At 40.2% G+C, this 20,227-nt stretch overlaps 1 protein-coding gene across 13 annotated transcripts in view; it reads right to left on the bottom strand.

Moving 5' to 3' along the window:
* The window catches only part of NEBL (nebulette), a 363,233-nt gene that overhangs the window by 76,753 nt on the left and 266,253 nt on the right, over window positions 1-20,227 (bottom strand). For 10 of the 13 annotated variants that reach the window (XM_030321277.2, XM_030321276.2, XM_030321275.2 and 7 more), the window contains 3 exons: window positions 17,444-17,554; window positions 8,618-8,719; window positions 7,549-7,650 (listed from right to left, as the gene is read on the bottom strand). The exons of 2 other annotated variants lie outside the window; for them this stretch is intronic. In XM_030321277.2, the coding sequence (XP_030177137.1) occupies window positions 7,549-7,650; window positions 8,618-8,719; window positions 17,444-17,554 (315 nt within the window). The remainder of the gene's footprint in view (window positions 1-7,548; window positions 7,651-8,617; window positions 8,720-17,443; window positions 17,555-20,227) is intronic. One more of the 13 variants, XM_030321278.1, reaches the window with a different exon arrangement.

The following is a 20,227-nucleotide window of genomic DNA, read 5'->3' on the forward strand; positions in this document are numbered from 1 at the left end:
GGCAGGAACTCAACACAGGCTCGATGTAGTGAGTAGAGGAAAAAGGAGTCATTGCAATGTGAATCGATTATTGCTTTTCAGAAATATACCTTTGCCTGGGAAGAACAAACGCCAGAGTCGATGGCAGGTGAGAATGCATCACGTTCATTTCCAAGTTTCACTCCCTCCATGTGGCCTCCGTCCCTCATGTAACTGTGCTGGCATGCGGAGAGCAGGATGGCTTCTCTGTGCTCAGAGATGATGTAACCGACACTTGCCACTTAGCTAATACTAGATTAGACTATTTTCTAATTTTGGACATATTTAAATTATCTGGGTACGTCTATTCTCCCATTAGACAGTGAGCCAGGAACAAAGTTTTCTTCATTTTTTTATCCCTAGGGCCTGGTATAATGGATTGGAATGGATTTGGTACTTCCTATATGTTTATTAAAGAAATATATAAATTAATGATGAAAATGATAAGCAAAAACTCTCTTTTATGACTCACACAATGAGTCAAACCTTGAGACGTGTCGGAGATTACAAGATCTCTAATATTTCTCTAACTCTCCAAGTACACACACACACACACACACACACACGCACACACACACGTGTGCATGCACACCACAGTCACTGTTAAATCGATCGGAACTAGAGCCCATGAAGAAGATAAAGAATGTGAAAGGAATGCAAAACAATAGATATAAAAACATTATACTGAATCTGTATTTTACTGTATAGTTCCTGCTGGACTTGCATTTGTTCATTCATTCACTCATTCAAGAAATATTTATGTAATGGCTCCTCTGTGCCGGTCACTGGGCTAAAGAGGGCCATACTGAAGAGACTGAAGGAACAGTTGGTAACTGTGTTCAAATATTTGAAAAAATCAAAAAATGGCATTTGCTCTACTGCGGAAGGTAACATTAGTATCGATGCGTAGTTAGTATACATGGGTAGTTAGTCTCCATGGTTTCTGTGGATAATGATGAAAAGAAGTTACATTTAGGCTAATACCTGTAGGATGCGCAGAAATCATTCAGATGAACATTAGGAACTTTTTTTCTGAAAGCCCTCTCTGATGTCCCAGACTGCTGGTGTATTTTTGAAACATCCCGCCTTTACCCAGTCACAGAGATCACACCTTGGTGTCATTATCTGCCACACCGCTGCACTGTGGATCTTTCCCATTAGGCTGTAAGCTCAGTGATGGCAGGGGCTGTATCTGTCCTGTTCACCTTTGAAAATCTACCCCCAAGCACAGGGTCCAGCATGTAATATCTATCTCATTTGAACCAATACATGGATGGAGAAGGGATTCTTTCATTGAAAGGCAGGAGCAGGTACCTTCCACGGTGTCCTCAAATTTTGATATAGCCTTGCGATAGATTTTGATGAGAACTTTTTTTTTTTCATTCATCCAGCATAGTTTACTTAGAACCCTGATTTTTAAGTTTCAATATCCACCTCAATACCTTAAGACCATTCTTTTCAAAATGGAAAAATACCAATTCCCATCTAAGTAAAGGATTCTACTTTCAGAAATTGTTAGCATTCTAGCTATTCATTTAGTATCTCTTGAGGCATTATCTGTATTAACCTCTATACTAGGCACTGCTTTTACATATTCCTGAGGATAACAAACTCACATTTAGGTGACAGAGTCAGAGATGATCATCAGGTAGCCATTACTGAATACTAGAGATCACAGAATTGATGTTCTGGAGAAGAATAATAAGAAATCCCAAATTCACATTCTTTCGAAATATGCATGGGAAACTGCATGCCTCACATGTAATGAGCATTAGTCATAGCTTAGGTCCTAATAAGGGTGAACTAGGGGCATAAATTACACATCTTAGGAATAATTGGGTACATAAAATAAGCTATTCAGAACTAAATGCCATTCTAATGCAATATTCTCCTGAAAGTATTTAATAGAAGTCTAATATCTTTTTTTTTTTTTTTAATTTTTTTTCAACGTTTATTTTATTTTTGGGACAGAGAGAGACAGAGCATGAACGGGGGAGGGGCAGAGAGAGAGGGAGACACAGAATCGGAAACAGGCTCCAGGCTCCGAGCCATCAGCCCAGAGCCTGACGCGGGGCTCGAACTCACGGACCGCGAGATCGTGACCTGAGCCGAAGTCGGACGCTTAACCGACTGCGCCACCCAGGCGCCCCTAGAAGTCTAATATCTTAAAAATATAACAAAGTGTAATAAAGTACTCTCATGACATTACTAATTAAGCACAGAGTAATGCAAATGATCCCAAAATTTGTGACCATACTTCACACAAAATCATGGTTATGTTTGCGTGGAGGTTTGAAATCCATTCACACTCTTAATTCACAATCCAAATATAGAAATATATTACAAATTGTCTCAATACCAAATTGTCTCCCTTCGACTTACGAGTCTAACCTGCACACAACTCCTTTCGGGACAACTTTATTTTTAAAGATTTCTACCACTGCTACACATTGGGTTATACACCCTAAGACTTGAATTTTAAAATTCTGTCTAACCTTTCCAGGTTATTTCTGTAGTGTGAGATCAGTGATTTAAAATATATCTGTTGCTCCTATCCTTGTAATAAGTGTAGTAAGAGGCAAAGTGTTGTGAAATTTATCTCTAAGCTTCAGTACCCATGTGATCTGATTCAAAGATGCCTAAGGAACAAAGATACAAGAGATTCCCTCATTAGTTAACCACAAAGCAAAATAACTTCATTACATAAAAAAAAAACATGCTTATCAGACACTGACACCCAACTATTTCTTACCTCTTGCTATAAAGGGTTGCATGTAAATGAAGTGAGAAAAGAGCCAAATGGTTTCAATGGGCCCCTTGGTCACCTTCTGACTGGTTCACTCACTCACTACACATACACATTCAATATCCTATCCTATTTTCAACCCACACTTCACACATCTGAGTGTCTGTCTCTTCATGCACACTCACATCTCCTGACGTGATGCTTTCCCTTGACTAACTGGGGACTCAACCATGGAACAAAATATCTCCCTCAGAAACAGGTGTTAGGTTGGGTGAGTTGGCTCCTTATGTATGTTACCCCCTATACCTGAGTCAATTACTTTGCAAACAAATGAAAAGTTACTTATGCCCATGACTGATTTTATTTACATTATAAATACCATCATATCTAATGATCCTGATGTTTACCAACCTTTCCTTTTAATATAGGAAAGGTATATAGGATCATACTCCTAAAAGTTGATGAGGAATGTTAAGATTTAGCAAGATTTTCAGAGACCCACACGTGGAGAAAACACTGGAATTGTTAAACTACAATAATATAACTTAAATCATTCCTCATAACTGCATCTAGACAAAGCAGTGTTTCAATGGCCGGAAGCCTGACTTCTAAAGCCAGTAGTTCAAAGCTTCACCACGAGGGGTGCTGGACTTCAGCCCCACCTATGACTCCAGACAAAGGAAGAAAAAAGCAGAAGCAGACTCCAAAAGAAAGCTTTTCATCATCGCCACAGAAACAAATGTTAGGGAAAAAATAGAAAATTTGGTAAGTATACCTTCATTATCAGTGAAAATGAAGCGTAAACAAATAACACAATGCCATATACCTATAGGCACCAATTCTCTCCAAGTTTGGATGAAATTAAACTAAAAGCTATCAAGGAAGATAGTATATCCAGATTCTTATGTAGAACTTGCCATAAAATCAATAGTATTTTCAGGTCTTAATTTTACACAAAATCATATCCCCATCCTTATTTTCATAACAAAATAACATCTTACTTTGTACCAACTGTGAATGATCTAGAGAAATTTGTTTAATCAGTCTATGTATATTTATTGAAGTCCAATCTGTGCTATTCTGTAATGATGAATTAAACACATGTCAACCCTGTCCCCATAAAGCCTGCTATGTGGTAGTAAAGGAGATATTTCACACACACACACACACACACACACACACACACATTTTTGACTAATACAGACTGTGTTAAGAACTATAAAGAACCAGAACTGAGAATGAAGGGGAGGGAGCAATACAATTTAAATTGGCAAGTCAAGGATGCGACACTGAAGCCAAAATTTGGGGGTAAAGAAGTTGGTTGGGAGAGCGTTTGCCAGGAAGACAGAATGGGAGATTCTCCAAACCAATTAACATCCCCATTCAATTTGAGGACAATATTTATAATTAAATTTTAATGGCAATCTAAAATGTACTTTTTATGTTTCAAACCCATTCTTGTCAATACATCCCATGCAATTTTAGAACAAACACTAGTTATTATAAATACAAAAGTTTTCCTTGATGTTATAAAACTAACAGAATTGCATTCACCATGTAGACAAATTTCCAGTAATAAAGACGATATATGAATATATTAACAAATCAGCTGCTCTTAAAAGGATTTTGTCTCCCCCCCCAAAATAAATAAATACACTTAAGAAAATCCTTTAGAAAAAGGGGGCGTTTGGGTGGCTCAGTCGGTTAAGCGTCTGACTTCAGCTCAGGTCATGATTTCACAGTTTGTGAGTTCGAGCCCCACACTGGGCTCTCTGCTGGAGCCCGCTTCGGATCCTCTGTCCCTCTCTCTCTCTCTCTGCCCCTTCTCCACTCATTTTCTCTCTCGCTTTCTCTCTCAAAATAAACTTTAAAAAAAATCTTAAAAAAGAAAAGAAGTTTGGAAGATGATGGCTTCAACAGTTACCCCCACTAACATTTGAGATACCCGGAAATACACGAATCTCATTATCTTGGCACGCGACATGTCACTTTAATTTTTTTTTTTAACTCATTTTCTCCTGACTACTTGACCATCATTTTATGTGCCTACTAAATTTAAAAAAAGGAAACTTTCACAAGTATGGCAGCAAAGCTGTTGTACAAGTTAACAAAGGGTTTTGGGTTTCCATCACCTTTCCCAGGCTCAACCCCACAGAGGTCAATTTACTGGTTACTTGGAAGAACTCTGCCCCCTGCTCTCTCGTTCTCACCCCTTCATCAGGCAGGTCTTTCCACAATACGCCACGAGCACTACCTCCTCTCCACCTCCTCTCTCAGTGCTCCTGGTGCTATCTGCTCTCCCCCTCCTGCACCTGTCCCCGGGGTCCTCTGCTTCCTGCCTTCCTAAGTCACTTCCTTTCTAGGCATTTCTTTGCCTTTGAGTGCTCCTGTATCTACAATCTGTCATTAGGTGAGGAGCAAGACAATACATGATGGTCGAATTGTCAGTGAAAACAAGAAACCACACTTTCTGCCCTCGACTCTAGTTCACACCCCTGAAAATACACACACGGAACGTGTCGCGTTCATTCCAGGAGTCCTCTATATTCATCTGCCCAGTTTTCCTTTTTCTCTCATGAGGTTATGAGAGCAGCAAGAATGTCATGGGGAAAATAAAGATGTAACTTGCAAATTACGATCTGCTTAGGTATCTGGTTGTACAGTTGCTAAAGTAATTGAATTTTTTTTTTTTTAACCTGCCTAAAAACCCAGGGAGGATCACATGGTAGGATTTCTGGTGACTTAATCTGAAATATCAAAATAGGAGCGAATGGTTAGCTCAATCAGTTGGGTGTCTGACTCTTGATTTTGGCTCAGGTCATGATCCCAGAGTCGTGGGATCAGGCTCTTTATTGGGCTCTGTGCGAGGTATGGAGCCTGCTTAAGATTCTCTCTCCCTCTCTCTCTCTGCCCATCTCACCTGTTCACACTCGCTCACTCTCACTCCCCAAAATAAAATTAAAAATTTTTAAATAAATTTTAAAAAATAAATAAAAATTAAAATTAGAAAAAGCCTTTCGCAGACACTTCCTTCTCTATAGACCATCTAACTTGTTTAATTTTTTTTTAGGTTTATTTATTTTGAGAGAGAGAGTGTGTGAGGGGGGCAGAGAGAGAGAGGGAGAGAGAGAGAAAATCCCAAGCAGGCTCTGCGCTGACAGCTCCGACTCAGGGCTCGAACCCACAAACCACGAGATCGTGACCTGAGCCGAAGTTGGATGCTTCACCAACTGAGCCACCCAGGTGCCCCAATTTAATTTAGTTTTTAAAATAAATTCTGCCCACAACATGCGGCTCGAACTCATGACCCTGAGATCAAGAATCACATGCTCCACCAAGTGAGTCAGCCAGGCGCCCCTTGCATGGAGTTTTTAACATTAATTTTGGAAGAATTAACATTTTTACAATATTGAGTATTGAGACACCTGAGCTAGAGCACAGTAGGTCTTCTCATTGGTGCAAATGTCATCATGTTCTTCTATCTGGTTTCACAGTTTTCCTCATTTACACCTCTCCATTTTGAAATGTAATCCAACTTTGCAACTTGAGGAACGGGTATTGTCAAAGTTGAAAACACCGTAAATGTATAAAAATCGCTTTTGATATTACTATTGTTGACCTGGCAAATATTATCATTTTCCATCGAGAGAGTTTTAATTCTATAGTCAAATACGCCTAACTCTCCTTATATAGCTTCTGGATCTCCGGTCTTATCTAAGAACAACTCTGTTATCCCTATGTGCTATGTATATTCTCCTGGGTTTTCTTTTAAGATTTAAAAAATTATTTTATTGTTTACATTCACATCTCTAATCCATCTGGAATTCATTTTGTATGTAGTTTAAGATTCAGGTCCAATTTTATTTTTACTCTGACGGATGGACAGTTATGTCAGCGCCATTTATTAACTAATACAGCTTCTTCCCACTGCCTTGAACCAACACTTTCATCGTATATTAAATTCTTATACATATTGGAATTTATTTCAGGATTCCCTATGCTAGCCTACTGATCATTTTATCTCTTACTGTACTAATCCCATATTGATTTAATTTCAGTGGTTTTATATTATGTTATGGTAACTCACAACTAAAGTTCTTCACTGGTCTTCATTTTCATACTTTTAAAGGCTATTCTCAGGCATTTCCTTTCCATTCAAACTCTAAGATCGTTTGTCCATGCTTAAAAAAAAGTTCTATTGGCTTGTCATTGAAATTGCATGACATTTATATATTCATTTGGGGACAACTGCAATTTTTACCTGCCGAGACTTTCAGCCTAAAACATGACCTGCCTTTATACTTTTGCGGATCTTATTTGATGGTCTTCAGTAAGATTTCAAAGTTTCTTTCATTTGTCTCACCTCTTTCTTATCTTGTGATTAAACAAAAGCATTCGGAAATTGATATTTTATTACCAAGTTACAAAGTGTGTGTATGTGTGTATAGATAGATAGCAATCTAATTATTGATCTAATCTAATTGGTATCAGGATTGCTGAATTCTCGAAATCCTAGGAAATGTGACAACACAGCCCACCTCATTAAAAAGGGTTAGAATTTGAGCCTGGAGAAAAGAAACCTTTGTCTCATGCTTAAAATTGGACGTATTTTTATGCCTTAGTGAAATTTATAATTATTGCAATCCTATCTGAAATAGTTTCAGAAACATTATCTTTGCATAGTCTTGCAATTAAAGATATTATCTAAGATGAAATATTTTCCTGTGCCACTAGAAACAAAATCTCTCAATCAAATCATTGTGGAGTCATCACTCGAGTCTTACTTGACTAGAAAGTTTAGAAGCTTCCACAGCATGTTCGAAATCTGGTCTTCCAATTACAGCAGGCTCTTTATTCATTACTCCTTGCCCTTTCTTGTACTCTGCCTAAAATGAATAAATATGAGAATGTTAAATATTTCTACTTTCCAATGAAGCATTACATTAACATTAGCTGAAATAAAATATAATAGATGGTCAGTCCACAAAAAAACATCCCTTACAATCCACCAAATGATAAAATGCTGACTGCTAGGGCAGAAATTGATTTCGTGTGGTTATATAAATAAACTCAACCCTTTTGTAGTAAAATAATTACCAAGTTTGAATCTTTGTACCCTGTCACCATTGTCATCATTGTGTTTCTGTATAAACACTGAAAAAAATATTAGAAGAAATTTCTGGATAATTGAGATCCCAAATTCTGCAGGCAGACAGCCTGTATGGCTCGCTTGATCTCAGGAATTTAGCCCTGTTTGGTTAACATGAAGTTAAATTTCATAAATAGTTATTGATTTTTAAGGTGAGTATAGTCTACATTATTCAAATATTTGGTTTGTGTTAGGTCATCATTTTTAACCGAGGTGCAAAGGTATGTTTAAGTTAAATGGTATTAACCAAGAAGGGTATCTTGCAGAAGATAAGAAAACAGCCACGATGTGTAGAAAATGTACAAGGGCAAATGGTGGCTAAAAAGAATCTGCACAATTAACAGGAACACGATGGGAATAAGGCCAAGTGATATTCTTCGGGACAAGGTAAGGTGAGAGATAATATCAGACCAGATGACTGACAAAGTTGACTTTCAGGCTGAGACATCTGAATGCGAGCACAGCACTTACTTCTCTGAAAGTATGGCAGCATTAGCCATAGTGAAGGCAACTTTGAGCAGCTTCTGCATATACCTGAATAACCTACATAGTCAAGTGGATGATTCAGATTAAAAAAAAATTGAGACGTCATGAATTCAGATTGATTTCACCAATTCAATTAACCATTCAACTACCAGAGCCACAGGTTGTCTCCTGCAAAAAATAAGAAATCATTTCTGCTCAAGATAAGAAAGAGAGATTACATTGCTTATGATCTTGGAGATCTGCGTTGCCATCTTGATGTCTGGTCTGTTGAGATCCGCACTGTACGTGTGGGTGCCCTGTACATCTTTTCTATAAGAAATCTGATCCAAGAGGCAGTTTTGATTGAAAGAAAGAAAAAGAAATTAGTAAATTTATATAACTACCAGACTTAATGTCTATAAAATCATTTATCTGTGCTAAATCATCTTAGAGAACCCACCGACCATGAGCTGTTTTTTAAAGTTTTTTTAAGCACAACCTTTATTTGAATAGATACATTCTTTTTTCTGCCATACCTAAGTCTCACTAGCATTACTGCATATGAACTGGATTCATACAACATAAAAAAATGTGAGCCCAAGACTTTGGCACAAAACCAATCTTACAGGATTTTACATAGACCGCTCTGATAAGCATGTCAACGTGGGTACGTGTGTATGTGCATATTCACATACAGAATATCCTCATCAAGGGCCTTAACTTGACCATCACACAGTCTTGACCCCCAGTGGATGCAGGATAAGCCCAGCACGTGAAAGTAGAAAATCATTTCCTGGGGTAAGGGTGTGTGAAGCTGTTCCTCTCCGGCTTTCTCTTCCTTTTCTGACTGGACTCTTAAAATGCCCGTGTGTGGGAAGACTAGTCATGTTTCCTGACAGTTTTATTTTCTAGCAACTACCATCACAATGAGTCCAAAAAATAAAAGCAATTACATTAAGGAACATTCATTCTCTGAATGCACATGAGATGCAACCAAACTGAAGCGCGGAAAATAGAAAAATATATGTAAATTTAAAGAGAAAAATATATGTAAATTTTATCAAACCTACTTTAGGTGATGGTGGTTATTCAGATTTGAATTTGACTGACAAACAGGAAGTGAGACCAGACCAAAACTAGTATAATGCCCCCTGCCCCGGTCAACACCTCACCAATCTGTCCACTTCTCTGTTTCTCGAGGTTGGTCATAAGCTAAAGGAATATTTATCTATTTTCCAGATGTAATTCTACTTGGCAATGTCACCAGGGGCTGATTGATTTGTCCATTACATTTGTTCTATTAAAGTTCTAAAGCAAAGAGTGCAGCAATGGTCGTTTTTAAGACCCACCTTCATTTTTTCAAGGCGTAGAAAGGTAAGACACAGAAACTTACAACTGAACATCTACACCAAATGCACAATTATTTATATTGGTACAATACAAATATTTCTAATGCTGCCTGTGAATTTTCTACAGTAGGATCATCTAAGGTACTTATTCAAAAACTAGATTCCTGAGGTCCGTCCCCAACCCTACATAACAGAATTTCGGTAAATGGGGCTCAAGAATCCGCATTCTAATGAATTCCCCTGTTGATCTATATAAGCCAGTGTTCTAGATAATATCAATGTATCTTGTTATTTTCCTTTCAGTCTCGTAGAGTTAAAAACCATTTGTACTTTCTTACTTCCTTCAAAAATAATTATCAGGTACAAGAAATGAAAATGCATCAATACTTTGATAGGCTCCCTACGCATTATATTATTTCATTTCGGTGAAATGTTTACATACATTTCTATTTATTCTTTTAAGGGCTTGCTTTTGCCTCACCACCAAGACTGTTTTTTTAAACTGTGTTTATAATCATGAATCTGTCTAACAAGTAAACACAGCTTCGATAGAATTCGCGTAATTTCAGCAAGAGCATCTGTTTTCTTCACTATTTCTGTTTTCACAGGCTTTACCTTAGCAAGTAACTCAGGTAGGTTTTGTGCACACGGGCAGCAAAAGAAACATGAAAACGGGCTGGAAACAGAGTTATACTGTTGGGCGAATTTTAAATCCTTCGGGATTTAAAATTAAGCCAATTTCATTGGCTTCAAATAGCAACACGCTCCCGCTCCAACGATGGCCAATCAACCTCAGCCGGCGCTCAGTTAAACACAAGCTGTGTAAACAAAAACCGACTCTCGGGTGAAAACAAACCGAAATTACTACCCACCTACAAGACTAACTGTTTCTAAGTTACTGCATTCATACAAAAACCACGGGGGGGGGAATGTCTTTTTGTTTAGAAAAGAATGAGGATAAAAACGGAAACCCTTACTTTCTGAAAAGAGCTGCAACCTTCCAGAAATCTAAGCTTTGCATGGGTTATGTAATTATATGCTGCTCAGCCTAATGACTGCGTGAAGAGAGGTGAGGGGCACAAAGGCCGCAGGAGCAGTACTCTGAATAGGGCCCCATCATCCATGTAAATTGCAAATTAGAGGCCGGCATATGTGACTCCAAACAAATATGAAGATTGACAAGAGCTGCAGATTCAAACAAGCGGACGGCACAGAGCCACACAGGAGAGCAGCACGGGAGCCTGGTCGCTAGTCAGATCTTCCAGAATATCAGTGCGTGGGGACATCCCACGGGAACGGGGCTTCATGTGGGGAGGCGCAGGGCCACCAGCTCCTGGGCTGCACCATGAGCAACGATGTCTGAACTTGGTGGTGTGCCGGCTGCCCGGCTTTGAGGGGGGCTCGCCTGACATTTCTCAAGTGTCCACAATGTGTCTTGGCTCCACTCTGCAGTCTGTCCGAACCCGGGAAGAGGAAAAACGGTACGCGGCCGAAGAGAGGTTTGGCAGTGGAAGGTCAAAGAATATAGATGGTTTTTTCCCCCTATTTCCGTAATGACTTCAAACCCCCAAGTGCTAACTGTATTGGAACAGTGGACCGACCGGTCTCCGTTCTTCAGGCTGTCTTCTCGTGAATCTTGAATCTTAGAAACTTCTCGTGTTCTACAGAACACTGTTGAAGGAGAAAACAGGAGGCTCCTGAAAATCGTCAAGCCCAGGATGCGTGCAAGCTCGAGGGCCAGCGACTGATTTTACCTTGTTTTGTGTAATGTGTTGCTCCCTACTGCGTCCTCAGAGCATAGGAGAGGAGGAAAAAAGCCGGAGGAGGGACCAAAAAAAGGAGAAGAGAGATACTTCAGTCTCTTCCCAGGAGAAAGTGTGTTTCCCCACTTCTTTAAATCTCTTATTATACCTTTCGATGAAGTTTGATTGTTTCCTTCTATAGGTCCCAACCAAGGCAATAAAGGAATTCTCATACGATGACCATTTTCTTATACGCTGATCCTGTATCCAAGATAAACTGCTTTACCTTTTTAATAATATCTGTAGAGAATGATTGCGGTTTCTTCTTCAGGAACACCTAGAATTATTACTATACCTGCTTGATCTCTTCCTCTTATCTTCCCCCCCCACCCCCCCTCCCCCACTAAATTTATTTCCCTGCCCTTTCCCACGTCTCTGGGTCATTTTCCGTTGTAATGGACATTTATCCTTTTCTTTTAATCCGCCTGGGATTTTTCCTTTGGAAACCGCCTCTCCGTCACTCCACGTGAATTGGTGGGGCTGTCCAATGCAGCCTACCTTCTTGATGACAGAAACAGCCACATGACAGTCTGCCCAATCAGATACCCCATCCCCTTGGAAACCATGATCGATAAGAGGGCAGACACATAACCCAGGGAGGGCCAGAGGCACCGATGGATCCGAGGCTGAGGGAGAAAGACCTACTGTCTTTCTCTCTGGGATCAGCTGCTGAGGGGACGATTTGGTTTTGGAAACGCCAGCTGTCATCTTGAGACCACCTCGACAGAGTCCATCCGAAAGCAAAGCCACGAGACGGGTCGAGAGGAAGAGTCCCGGTGACACTGTGATCTCTGCATCCAGTTACACTTGAAGGCAGCTTGAATGTCTAATCATGTAAACCCATAAATTCTCATGTTTTACTTAGCTCACTTGAGGCGGAGTTCTGGTGCTAACTCTAGAAACTCCCGACGAATGCCATCTCCACTTCATGTTTCTCTGCAGTGTCCAATGTGTTCTTCGTTGCCTCCAATAGAGATATTAATTCCATCAAAATTTCTTTTTGAACTTCTTATCTCACCACATTCCCTTGAGTAGACTTAAATAAATCAAATCCAACTGGCCCAGAACCATTCATTCCCTTTGCTACTCTGCTGAAGGGTAACATGATTCTTGGTGAGAAGAGACTAGATAGGATGGACATCTTTTAAGTCTGCAGAACGGAAGTGAGTCGTGTGGCCTGTACTTAGTGATAATCTTAAAGCGCTGGTGAAGTCATTCTCAAGAAATACTTTTATTGTCATCGGAAACTCTCACATGAGAACAGCTCCCAGGTATCATCAGATAGGCACATGGACTGGAAATCCCATCGTAGGCTTATTTCCATCTGGGCATGCTGTACGTAAAAAACTAGTAAAATATTACATTGTACATATGTTTTTTTGAGAGAATGTAAACCTTTTATGTACAAGTAAATGCAGGATCTGATATTCATCAGAAGGCAGAAAAGTTTTCCATTTCCTAAAAGATGGAGTAGAATATGGAGCTTTATCTTTGTCGTTTTTATCCCTGTCTTGTTTACAAAAATCATTTTAGAGTTGACAGACATTTTCTTACTCATGACTTCATTTTACCACCACCGTAATCTTGTAAAGAAGGCAGAATGGGTATTACTAACTACTCTTGGAGATTAACAAAACACTAATGTGTCTATTTTAATACTAAGTCCTGAAGTGCTGTTATTGTAAGTCACACCAGGAAATCACAGGGAACCACGAATGTTTTTCCAGTATCATTTTACTGATTTATCTCTAAGCTTTTTCACTTTCTGATGGAAAAGAAAAGAAATTGTATCTCCTGATAAGTTTTTATTGCCATCAAGGAAGTATATACATCATGCTCAAAAAGGACATTAAGTCTCTTGTTTCCCTGCTGAATACTTCCTTCTAATACACATTGAATTGATTACCAATATGGTGTTTTGGAAAAGTTTATCACTCCAATTTCACCCCAAGTCTATCCAGACCACATTACTTGCAAAACTGAAGATGGCAATTCAAACTTTGTTTGACTTCCTTCAGACCTATTGGGTTTCATGTCTCTGATAAGATTGATGAGAACTAATCATGTTACTGGGGTTTTCATTTCGAGCCCATCTTTAGGGGAAAGTAACAGGATAGATTACCTCCAGTTCCTCTAAATTACATTAGAAGAATTTGGCAGGGGTACATCCCTTAAGATACGAAAGGATTTAGATTGGCTGTTTTTAATAATTTCTTGATTTCAGTATCAACAAGATAGGTAGTTATATGGGTTCAGAAATATTTTGAACGTGCCCTTCTGAACTAAACGCTTCTTAAAATAAATTGCATATTGAGTTGGCTCTTTTCTAAATCTAAGCTCTTTTAATTATTTCAAATTGACTATGAAATCATCCTAACCTCTCAAATCACCCTTTAAAATTGGAGGAGGACCAAAGAGGACTCATATTTTATGGAACAGCTCTTCTGCAAAGCCCTTCACATGTACCATCTCATTTAATACTCGTGAGAGCCCAGTGAGGTAGATTATCACTGCCCCATTTTACAGATGGAAATGCTGAGATTTGGAGATATTAAGTAACCTGTCCAAGGTCATCCAGGCAACATGTGGTCTGACTCTGAATTCCTTTTCTGTTATGTGCTACCGTGGGGGGTATTCAGACAAATGATTTCCCCCCTGTTCCGTGCTCACTGAATTTGGGGGTGACACAAGAGACTAGCACCCCTAGAATAGCCTTCCTCTTGAAACTCTCAGTTACGCAGAGGTGAGGATTCAGATGGCCCTCCCCGAAGCCCTCTCCTCTCAAGGCCTGAGGGAGAGAGAGGTTCTGAAAGAAAGATCACACCCTTAAGCCCATTGGTGGATGTTCTAATAAAAGTTTGAGCTGAAAGAAGGCAGAAATTACAAGGCTTAAAGCACAGCTGTCCTGGTGTCCTGGTTCTCTCAACAGAGAGTGGAAACTCACTTGCTTTGGGGAGAAACATAAAAAGGCAAGCCAGGATGCCTCTTTGCATTATTCTAAGTAAATCAGATGTACATGTGCTACACATTTTAGTTTACATTAAATCGCGTCACTTCAGGGCACAACGTAAAGCGGCACTCCACCTTACAAAAGGGTAATTCTGTTAGTTAGTTCTGGGCAGATGAGGTTGACCGGAATGAAGCTTTATGGGAGACAGGGTGTCGTCTACTGTGGAGATGTGGTTGCCTCACCTACGAGCCAAGAGAAGTTCCTGCTTTCTTGGGGCGTTGCAGACCTAGGTTTAAATCTCATATTTTAGGGACAACAAATGTATTATTCTGAGTGCCTTGACTCTAGGGGAATATCAACTACTTCACAGGTAGAATACAAATATCATTCTCACTTTAAATCTGAGCAAATAGTCTTAAACACTTTCTAAATCCTATTATATGTACAAACTTTGCATGTAAAGGTTGAGCCAAGAAGGCAGAGGAGTGTAAGTAAACACACCCTTCTCCCATAAGTACACAGTATTGAATGGAAGAGAAAAGGCCTTTATACTCTATTCCCTCAATCCCTCAATCAAAGACCTTTTAAAAGAAAAGGCACAGTTAAAATAATAACCCCGGTTCTATGATAAGGAACTTCCGTATTTGAATTTCATTGAATTATAGAGTTGGAAAAGGCTTCCCGAGGGTCCGTGTAATGTGGTCCGGCCCCTCCCGGACCACCGTCGCCACCTTCTTTCCTGCAGCGCCTTGAATCTGTTCATCTAAATTCTGATGATAACCTATTTGGTCCCACATTTAAAAAAAATTTCACGTAAAATCTTGACCGGTAACCAGTGACTTTTAAGAGGGAGGTAGCAGGGCGTAATGGAGAGCGTGGACTTGGGAGTTTGACTCTTTGGTCTCGTTTTCTTCATCTACAAACTGGGATGCAGTGCAGGGACTTTGCGAGAACTGGAAATGATCAGGGTCTTGGCACAGTTCCTGCCATGCAGCAGGGCTCGCTAAGTGGTAGTTATTATGATTATGATCCTCATTCTGTAAGCAAACCGTTCTTACAAAGCATCCCCTTAAAACGGCCTTGCTGGTAATTACAGACACGTAGCTTCCTCATCTCTTATCAAGGTTAAACCATCTTAGAAAATTGTCTTGTTATTGGCATATGTTTACACATTAGAATTAAAATGTAAAACCTCACTCAGTTTTTACTTAAGCACTGACCTATTACAATTTAATATCAGATAATTGTTGCCAACCTGCAAAGAGACACTGAACAGCCGGGGCTCTGGAGACAGAGTCGGCAAAGCACCATTCAATAAAGGAACGCAGTGGTGGGACAGAGCCCACGTGAGATGACCAAGATGTATCAGGTACTTTCCAAAGAAAGGGAGTTTCTTGACCCAGCTAAGGCAGACACCTTTATCGTAACTGATTCTAACCCATAAAGACCCAAACACACAGTTCCTGCATTCTTTCTAGAGAGCAAAGAACTGATAACGGGGAGAGAAATAGGCTTTCACTGAAATTTCAGGAACAAACTATTCTTCTAGGCCACCAGGAGAGTGGTGGTCATTGAACAAACACATGAAAGTTTTCATGTGCCTGCTAACTTACAACTGTATAATCTGCTAACTTATAAAAGAATTCATTCTCAGGGTGCCTGGGTGGCTCAGTCAGTTGAGCGTCCAGCTTCGTCTCAAAGGTTCACGAGTTGGAGCCCCGCATGGGGTCACTGCTGTTAGCACAGAGCCCGCTTTGGATCTTCTGTCCCCTTCTCTCTCTGCCTCTCTCTCTGCCTCTCTCTCTCTCTCTCTCTCTGTCTCTCTCTCTCTCAAAAATAAATAAACATTTTAAAAAACAATTCATTTTCATTTTCTATGGGCTTGTTTAACTGCTTTCATGTTCTCAATGGGTATTGAGTTTGACAATTTGCTCTTCATATACATTCCAAAAGAAACAGGGTACAATCTCACTAGCATTTGTGACTCTTCCCTGGATCAGTGATTTATGGGGCCCTTTCTCCAAGTTCTTCTGTAATTCTAGACTGGAAGCTATGGGAGCTTCACCATCAAGCCAAGGGCACTCTAGGAAATGCTAATAACCCTACAGGTCCAAAGCACAGTTTCTAACATCTGTAAGTGCCTGACATTTTAAAGGCATTCCACAAGGTTTTTATGCTTTTGACAGAATAATTCAGATGGACTTCTGACTGAACACTGAGAGATTTGAAAGAAAGAAAGAAAGAAAGAAAGAAAGAAAGAGAAGGGATGAAGGAGAGAAGGAAGGAAGGAAGGAAGGAAGGAAGAGCAGGAAACTCTCCGCCCCCTCCCTCCCCCCCCCCTCCTCCTCCTCCATCTCCCCTCCTCCGCCTTCCCTCCCTGCCCTCCCTCCCCCCCCCGCCCTCCCTCCCTCCTTCCCTCACTCCTCCTTCTTTCTTTCTTCCTTCTCTCGCCTCCCTCCCTCCCCCTCCCCCCTCCTCCCCCTCCCTCCATCCCCCTCCCTCCCTCCTTCCCTCCTCCCTCTCCCCCTCCCTCCCCCTTCCCTCCCGTCTCCTCCCTCCCTCCCTCCTCCCTCCCTTCCTTCCTTCCTTCTTTCCTTCCTTCCTTCCTTCCTTCCTTCCTTCCTTCCTTCCCCCTCCCCCTCCCCCCCTCCCTCCCTCCCTCCTTCCCTCCCCCCCTCCCTCCCTCCCTCCCCCCCTCCTCCTCCCTTCCTCCTTTCCTTTCTTCCTTCTCTCCTTCCTTCCTTCCTTCTTCCTTCCTTCCTTCCTTCCTCCCCCTCCCCCTCCCTCCAGAAAAGAAGGAAGAAAAGAAAGAAGAAACTCACGCACATCATAAATAAAGACTAATTTTTACAGTCCTTTTTGAATAGGAGAGCTGTAATAATTAAATTTTTGACCAGCATATCCATTAGCCCTCATGTGGTGAACTACAATTCCCCAGAAAATCACGAGGGATGGCTTCCTTACATTACTCTGGTGTTTATTGACCTCCATGGCATGTTTGATCTCGGGTGGCTCCTTCATATGAGCATAATCTGAGAGTCCTCTGGCAGCATCATGTTTCTGCTTATAGGCAACCTTAAAAAACACACATCAGTTAGTTTCATTCAGGGGTATGTTAAATTCTTACCTGTTAAAGTTCAGTGTTTTCGCTAGAAGTTTGTGTTTTTGAATACCATCATGATGGACATGATCGCCTAAGCTTCTATAATGAGAGAGTATACACAGTGCTTTAATGTTAGTGCTTCAGGTTAGACTTGTAATTCTAACTCTTCACTGTTGATTTCAAAACTCCGTACGCTGAAACTCCCACCCATATGCAGCTCGCTTGAATCTCAGCTACAGTTTTGGGAAACCTTCCAAATCTATGAGCCTTTGGGGGTCATAAATGTCCAAGGTTTAAATCTTGGGAAAGCAACTGACACGGTGGGGGGAAATGATCAGACATTTATAGGTGAATTTTTTCATCTTTTAATTAGTTGTTATGACTTTCCGTAGGCACAGTTATATTATAACATAAACCTCATGAAACGCCCTAACCTTTGGGAGAAAATATAACATGCGGGCAGATTTCTGAGATAATGTCCTCTGGGAGAGAAACGAGCATCATGAAAACACTATCCATTGCTATCACTCCAATCTGTTTCCTCCTGGGATGGAGAGAAGGCGTGAGAAAGATTGCTTCGAAAATGGAAGTAACCAAACTCAACAACAGAGTTAGAAAAAGGAAGATCCAGAAGGCAACAAACAAACCCCTTCCCCCTAGTCTATTCTATAATCCTATGTCTCTCCCTAGCAATTTTCAATTACTCTCATTTTTTGTAGAATTACTGATTTTCGGTCTTCCCTCACTAGAACATAACTGCTTAGCTCACTGAATGCTCAGAACCCAAAATAGTGCTGGCATAAAGTAAGGAAGAATGACTATTTGCTCAATGAATGAACGAACGAAAATAAAACAGGAATGAATGAATGATTTTAAAATTAGTTTTAAATATATATTAAAAGTTCTATAATACGAAAATATTTATAGAGTTAGAATAACTTGAAACAAGAGAATAAAGACAATTTGAAGAGAAAAACTAGAAGAGTATTCACCAAGAACAAAACAAGATCTAATTTTTAATGAAAAGGAATACAGCTAAACTTGAGGAAAACTTTTTACTAATACAAGCTCCTTAACAGCGATGTCTATATCTTCTTAGATATCTTTTAATATCCTGTGTCTATCATAGTGAATGATGGAGTATAGAAGTCAATAAATGCTTGGCGAATGCATGAATAAATGAGTTTATTAAATATTCTCAACTTTAAGAAAAATGGGGTGCCTGGTTGACTCAGTCAGTTATGTGTCCAAATCTTGATTTCGGCTCAGGTCACGATCTCACAGTTCGTGGGATCAAGCCCGGCGTTGGGCTCTGTGCTGACAGTATGCAGCCTTCCTGGGATTCTCTCTCTCTCTCTCTTTCTCTCTCTCTCTGCCCCTCTCCCACTTGCTCCTGAGCTCTCTCTCTCTCTCTCTCTCAAAGTAAATAAACTTTAAATACAAAATAAATAACTAAAAATTGAGGCACCTGGGTGGTTCAGTCGATTGAGCATCTGACTTCCACTCAGGTCATGATCTCACGTCTCGTGGGTTTGAGCCCTGCATCGGGCTCTGTGTTGACAGCTCAGAGCCTGGAGCCTGCTTGGGATTCTGTGTCTCCCTCTCTCTGCCCCTTCCCTACTCACGTGCACGTGTGCTCTCTCGCTCTCTCTCTCTCTCTCTCTCAAAAATTAATAAACGTTAAAAAAATTTAATAAAAATAAATATTCTAATGAACTCAAACTCCTCATGGGTCTTAATAAACACTATTAACCACTTGTTTACCTTAGATATAATATACTTGTCTGGAGAATTAAAGTGATAATTGTAAAACTAATTTTTAAAAATAAAATCATTGAAATTTACCATAAAAAAAGAAAGTCACCTGTTGCAACCATTAATATTTAAATCCCCTCTCTGGCTCCCCTACCAAGTTCTTCTTGAAAACTTCTACATGAAAGAGAACTCACCCTGGGGCATCACAGTCTCTAAATCGTGAAAGCTGGGATACCAAGTTCCTCCTTTAATGAAACCCCCATCTGTCTTCCCCTGGAAGCCATGCAGGAGACTAGCTCAGGACAGAACTTCAAATGTAGGTGCACAGCTATCAATGACTTCCATTCCTCCAGACCATCTGCACAGAGTAAGACCCTGAGGCCCTATACCCCTAAATGCCCTCCTCTGCACAATTTACAATTAGGCCATCTCTTTCTTAACATGCCCAGAATGTTCCAGATATGGTCTGACCTCTCCTAATTAGAACTGTCCAAGCCAGGTTATGACCTCATCCGTGCTATACGCTATTACTCATGTACCCATAGATGACAATGTTTTCCTTTCGACAGCCATGTTGAGATTTCTGTCAACTAATGCCCTTAAGTCTTGTTCGGTTCTGCCCCGCTCTGTTCTCACATCCAATCTTGCATGTCTAGTTGATTATCAGGACTCACACACAGCACCCCATGTTATTCCAGGGACGATTCATCTTGTTAGTATCTGTCCATTGACTTAACCCATCAGGATATCTAATTCTCATGAACATATCTTTACATTTTCACCAATTAGTTATGTTAAACAGGAAACCCATTAAGAACCACCATTTAAGTCGACAAAGACCATTATGTCAGTTTCATTACATTCTATATTATAACTTTGGGGGAAAGGAG

This window comes from Lynx canadensis, chromosome B4 (assembly GCF_007474595.2).
Source record: "Lynx canadensis isolate LIC74 chromosome B4, mLynCan4.pri.v2, whole genome shotgun sequence".
In the NCBI taxonomy this organism is placed as follows: domain Eukaryota; kingdom Metazoa; phylum Chordata; class Mammalia; order Carnivora; family Felidae; genus Lynx; species Lynx canadensis.